General features: G+C 41.1%; 1 protein-coding gene across 1 annotated transcript; it reads left to right on the top strand.

Annotated features, from left to right (window-relative positions):
• Positions 1-754: 754 nt before the first annotated feature.
• LOC137096206 (lysozyme C-like) lies at positions 755-6,775 on the top strand. Its single transcript, XM_067464840.1, has 4 exons — positions 755-896; positions 1,713-1,871; positions 3,631-3,709; positions 6,763-6,775. Exons 1-4 carry the CDS (start codon positions 755-757, stop codon positions 6,773-6,775), a joined length of 393 nt encoding a protein of 130 aa, XP_067320941.1.

Genomic DNA, 6,775 nt, shown 5'->3' with positions numbered 1-6,775 from the left:
TTGTGACCTCATGGATCAGCCCACGCCAGCGCTCCCTGTCAGCCATATCTACCCCCAGCTCCTTCAGAGTCAAGCCAATCACTTCAAGGATGCCATCCATCCATCTTGCCCTTGGTTGGCCCGTCTTTCTTTTTCCTTCCATTTTCCCCAGCGTCATTGTCTTCTCCAAGCTTTCTTGTCTTCTTATTATGTGGCCAAAGTACTACATCTTTGCCTTTATTATCCTTCCCTCCAGTGAGCAGTCGGGCTTTATTTCCTGGAGTATGGTCTGGTTGGATCTTCTTGCGGTCCAAGGCACTCTCAAAATTAGCTGGTGCATTCAACAGCAAAATTTAAAAAAATACAAGAAGCTGGTATCCAACAGTTTGGCCTCCTGCCTCTTTCATTGCTGTGCTTTAAAAAGGATATTCTGCACATTTTATCCCAGCAGTATTGTGAGTGACATGACAATTAGTCCTTTGTATATTCACATCACCTCCTTCACTGTTTCAGAGGCACAGGGACCAAGGCAGAGTGGGATGGCCAACCTTGTGAGCACTTTCTTTGGGTCACTGAGCAGAAAGACAGTGATGCATTGAAGTGAACCAGTTTTGTAGGGGAGTGTCTGTGCCACGCAGTACCCAGTGATGGGAACTTGTCATTGACTGATGTTGAGGTGACACATACTTTGTGGAGAAGGAGCAAGACAAATCCACCTCCTTCCTGGGATATATAAAGACCCCTCCATTTTGCCTGCACAGCCATAACTGTCCAGATGAAGGTTCCTCGCTTAGTTCTTCTCTTCCTCCTTGCTGTCGTGGCCAGGAATAATGCCATCATCCTTGACAAATGTGACTTGACAGCCATCCTGTGGAATTTAGGCTTGGAAGGGTTTGAAGGGACCACAATAGCAGACTGTAAGTGCCTCTCTTTTGTTCTTTCTGTGTCTCTACAGCAGATGTGCGAAAGGGCATCCACAACCTTCCTTCACCATCATTCCAGAAGACTCTGGCAAATGCATGAGTTCTCCTGGATTGTGTTTTTTCCCTCTCATTAATAGCTCTTACCATCTTAACCACACTCTACTGTTGCTTAGTCACACATCTCCCACTTTTTATTTGCCTACTATCAGAAGGTATTTAGCAAAATGGGCGCCTGGGGCTGACAACTTCAGGACTAGTTTTGGCAGTGGTTCTACAAGAAGGTGCAACTCTTATTCAAACAGAAGTATATAAGATGTGGAAAATGTGGGGTCCAGTGTATCACTTTTATCCAGTAAGCTACCAATTGGCTAAAATTTGACAGATAGGAGTGAATCACAGCTCAGTCTAACTAGCAGAAATGTTTGTGGGATTTTCTGCTTCTTAACTTTGGGGACTGTGTATTTGACTTAGCTGAGCATGAATCGAGCTGCACCTACTGTTCTTGTCTCAAGCAGAAAAATGTTCCCCATCTCTTTCAAACAACCAACACAGAGTCAACAACCATATTCTTCTTAAACAGTATAGCTCAGGCAGAGGCAAACTTGGGCCCTCCAAGTATTTTGGACTTCAACTCCCACAATTCCAGCTGATAGGAATTGTGGGAGTTGAAGTCCAAAACACCTGGAGGGCCCAAGTTTGCCCATGCCTGGCATAGCTGCAATGGATACCAGGTCCAGCTTTGTGAATGGAGGTTCAAGGAGTGATTTCTCTGTTTCTAGTGGATTTTCACCTGCTGTCTTCTACCTACAGGGATTTGTTTGGTGTTTCATACGAGTGGCTTTGATACAACTGCCTATAACCTGGGGCCAAGGGCCACCAACTATGGCATCTTCTTACTCAGTTCAAGATGGTGGTGTAATGATTCCAAGACTCCATATTCACGCAACTACTGCAACATCAGTTGTGAAGGTATAGAAACATATTTCTGCAAATGGGTTTTTCAAAATGAATGAGATGTCCTCTACACTGCAAAACCCATTTTTGTTTTTAAAGATAACAGGGGGGCCTGATGGTGATGTTGCCCTCCTTTGGTTGTCAAAGGCTGGAAGAGATGTATTGCTATGTCAGCAATTTTCTCATAGCTCTGCAATGGTTGCAAAAACAGCCAGCATGACTTTACATCGAGCTAGCCGTTTCCTAAATGTCTGGGTGTCCAAAAAATATGATGAAAAATATTTCTCTTAGTGACATCAAAAATAGATAAAACATTTATCTATTCTGTCCTGAACATGCAGTGCAGCCCTTTATATGTGCAGGGGATCTGTTCCAAGATCCACCTGATCCCTGAAATCATGGATAATAGGCTCTCCTATATTTTGACTGTACTTGGGCTAGAAGCGTACAGTACAATCACACCAGAGAACACTTCCAAGCCAGTAGATATTTTTCAGAGGGTGAATAAGTGAAACTATGGATATTTAATTCATAGAATCATAGAATCAAAGAGTTGGAAGAGACCTCATGGGCCATCCAGTCCAACCCCCTGCCAAGAAGCAGGAATATTGCATTCAAATCACCCCTGACAGATGGCCATCCAGCCTCTGTTTAAAAGCTTCCAAAGAAGGAGCCTCCACCACACTCCGGGGCAGAGAGTTCCACTGCTGAACGGCTCTCACAATCACAATTCTGGATAAGGGTTTCATACTGTGTTCTTTGTTCATGCTGCCCTTTTAATAGATTGCTTATAAATTTACATTTATTAATAAACAACTGAATTCTGTGATTTTATCAAAATTCTTTCAATAGAGACATTTTCTAGGTCAGTGGTTCTCAACCTGTGGTCCCCAGATGTTTTGGCCTTCAACTCCCAGAAATCCTAACAGCTGGCAAACTGACTGGGATTTCTGGGAGTTGCAGGTCAAAACACCTGGGGACCCACAGGATGAAAACCACTGTTATAGTGGTTAGCACAGACTAAACAGTTACAAGCAGTACAATATTTGCCTCAAAACTGCTTCACTCAAACATACTTTTGCACTGGATTCCAGATAACATCCTCAGGAATCCAGGATAGTATGGCATATTTCTGTTTGAATTTCCAGTCAGGCCTTCTTCCAGATTACACCATTCCATTCCCACTTTGTAAAATTTTCTCTATCCAAAAGCTGTGATTAATAACCATGTTCAGCTCTTACTGAGATGTTTGGGTTGGTCATCTCACATTTTGTACCAACAAGGTTCTTAACTAGGAGATTCTCAAAAGGTTGCTGTATGGAGAAGTCAACTGGGTGAAGACAAAGGAAGTACACCTTACTCAAGAAACATTTGGAAGAGCCATTGGACCCCAAATCATTCATGTCTATGGGACAGTAATTTACATTCTCTCATTCCACAGCTAGAAGCCTCCTTCCAAATTATTAAAGGAAAACGGTGTCTATCTAAGAACTTCCTAACTGTGAGAACTGTTTAGTAGTGGAACTCTCTGCCTCAGAGTGTGGTGGAGACTCCTCCTTTGGAGGCTTTTAAACAGGTTGGATGGCCATCTGTCAGGGGTGCTTTGAATGCTATTTTCCTGCTTCTTGGCAGGGGGTGGGACTGGGTGGCTCATGAGGTCTCCTCCAACTCAATGATTCTATTGCTCTTGGTCTCTCTTGATACTCCTCGTACATCACAATTTCATCTTATTTTGTAACTCCCCCCGACATCACCCTTCTCGTCTCTTCCTCAGCTCTCCAAGATGATAAAATTGCTGATGACATCACCTGCGCTAAGAAAGTTGTGGAACAAAGCCAAGGCTTCAAAGCATGGTATGCTCTTTTTATTCCTCCGTACAACATTCTGCCAGTTACGTGGCGAAGAAGAGGTGGCAAAGGATGTTACTTCATTTGCAGGCTGCTTGTGTCTTATCTTTCTTAAAGTGGGTAGGAAATTTTGAACTCCCTCAGTAGCCCATCAGTGGTGGTTGCAACCAAACAAACTATTCCCAGACAGAAAGAGAGAGAGAAAGAGGCAAGTAAAATGCCTCACCTTTTAAACCAGAGACATCCCAAGTTTCTCCTCTGAAGATATAATTTAGTCAGACAGGATGCTAGGAGCCCACTCACACAGAGGCCACTTCCACCCCATGATGGAAATTCCAGGAAGGTTATGAAATTTCAACAAGAAAATGCCTATTTTACATTCTTTTTAACGCAATCTGGAAAAAAAACTCATTTTCTGGATAATTTTTCAAACTGCTTAAAGATTTTCAACAGCTGCATCTGCTGCTGCTGCCACCTCCTCCTCCTTCTCCTCCTTCTCTTCTTCATCTTTTTCTTCCTCCTCCTCCTCCTCATCTTCTTCCTCTTCCTCTTCCTCTTATGGTTTCTTCTTGCTTTTTTACTTGCCTTGTTTTATTTTGTGAACTGATTCATAACATTATTATTTTTGTTTTTGTTTCTTATCTGGAGAACTTTTGTTGTTTGGCATCTTTTAAAGACTATATTTAGTTTAACCTTTGGTTTTAGTTGTTTATAAGTTATATTGAGTTTATTTTATTATATGTTTTGCCTTGAGTGCTGTTTATTTGTTTTTGGGCATTGAATGTTTGCCATTTTTGTTACTTCTTGTGAACTGCCCTGAGTCCCTTCGGGCAGAGAGGGCAGGATAAATAAAGTTTTATTATTATTCTATTATTTTTTTAAAAAAACTAATAACCCTTATGATAAGGTGTAACAAGCTAGAGCAAGAGTGAAAAATACAGGTCCTTCCAAATGTTGTTGAACTACAATTCCCATCCTCCTTAGCAACATAAATGATAAGAGGTGCTGGAAGCTGCCATCCAACATCATCTTGAAATTCTTAGATGTGATTCTGGCTTGCTTCCTTGCCTTCCCTATTTTGTGCCAACGATCAATTTCAGAAAATTCCTCTGAGTTAAACATTCGTCTTTCCATCACATCCTTTTTTTCTCTATCAAAACAGGATAGTACAATAGGCAGAGCTTGATAGTAATGAGTTACAAATAACATAGATTACTCTTAAAAGTTACAGGTTTTAGTGAGCAAAGAGATTTTGTAGCACCTTTGAAAACGAGAAAGAAGTCAGTAATAATAGTAGTAATCATAATTATTATTATTGTCATTATTATTATTTATGTATAGGCTACTGTATATCATAACTTTTTGGAGATGTATGCCACCATATTCTCTCTCTCAGTCTCAAAGGTGCTATAAGAAACTTTTGCATACACAAATTCCAGACTAACAAGACTTCTACTCCCATACGGTTTTAGTGAAACAGCTGTAAAAAAATAGAATTCTAAAGTATCACAAGAAGGGAGAGGCATATCTCTTTACTGATATGATAGAATATAGCTTCTAGTTACCTTTTAGTGTCATTTTAATGGAATCCATTTGTATTTTAGAGGGCATTGTAATAAGAATTGTTCAGCAGTGGAACTCTCTGCCCTGGGGTGTTGTAGAGGCTCCTTCTTTGAAGGCTTTTAAACAGGGGCTGGATGGCCATCTGTCAGGGGTGCTTTGAATGTGATTTTCCTGCTTTTTGGCAGGGAGTTGGACTGGATGACTCATGAGGTCTCTTCCAACTCAAGGGTTCTGTGATTCTATGATAAGTTTTATGTTGTTCCCTTAAAAATTTAAGATTTTCTTTTTTATAAAAAGTAGTGTGTAAATGAGTTGCTTTTAACAAATAACAACCATTCATTACTTTTGAATATTTTAATGAGCAATGGCAAGGATTTTCTTTTGTGACTCCAGTGATAGGAATGATCACCTAGCAGACATTCTACTATCAACAAAATATACATATTTTATTGTTTATTTTAATAGTTTCTTGAGTATAAGAGAAGAGGATAAAGGGGGGGGGGAACGATTATACCACAAACCCTAATCCTAGTGGGGCAGCAGAGTCCCCGGTGATGCAATGGATTAAATCCTTGTGCCGTCAGGACTGAAGACCAACAGGTCGCAGTTTTGAATCAAGGGAGAGCGTAGATGAGCTCCCTCTGTTAGCTCTGGCTCCCCATATGGGGACATGAGAGAAACCTTCCACGAAGATGGTAAAACACCAAAACATCCAGGCATCCCCTGGGCAATGTTCTTTCAGACGGCCAATTCTCTCACACCAGAAGTGACTTGCAGTTTCTCAAATCACTCCTGACACGAAAATAAATAAATAAGTGTGGGCAGCAGATGAATGTCCACCCTCCAGATGTCCCAATTTGTCGTGGACATTCCCAATGAATCTTCTGTTTTTCAACTTTTTCAGCTGCTCTTAAAATGTCAGGTTCTCTTCTTCACACTTTCCACCTCTGTCCTAAGATTACTTCAGACTGAGCTTACTTTGAATTACTGCAAACTGAGTTCAAAGTGCAAAAGGAAACAGCGGCTGGATGGCCATCTGTCCGGGGTGCTTTGAATGTGATTTTCCTGCCTCCTGGCAAGAGGTTGGACTGGGTGGCCCACAAGGTCTTTTCCAACTCTATGATTCTAATTTCCTCATCACTCTAGAGGATGAATCCACTTTAAATCCGGATTCTGCGTCCAGCAGAATTGTGGGGTTTGTAATTTAGGGAGGGGCATTTAACAGCCTCACTAAACTACAAACCCCAGAATTCTGCAGGAGGCAGAAACCGGATTTAAAGTGGATCCATTCTCTAGTGTGATTAATTAGTAAGTAGACTGAAGCAAGTAGAACTAAGGACACACAGAGAGAAACCAGGACATTGTACAAGCAGCTGAAAAAGTGTGTAACAGAGGATTAATTGGAGCCATCTTTGCCTGACTTTGAAAATTGAGGAAATGCTTTGAGTTCGTCAACATAGTGATCTTAAATTTAATTTGTCACTTCTTTTTCATAGGTACCTCTTTTAA

This window comes from Anolis sagrei, chromosome 2 (genome assembly GCF_037176765.1).
Source record: "Anolis sagrei isolate rAnoSag1 chromosome 2, rAnoSag1.mat, whole genome shotgun sequence".
Taxonomy (NCBI): domain Eukaryota; kingdom Metazoa; phylum Chordata; class Lepidosauria; order Squamata; family Dactyloidae; genus Anolis; species Anolis sagrei.
Note: the sequence above shows the minus strand (reverse complement) of the source record. Positions and strands in the feature narration are given on the sequence as shown.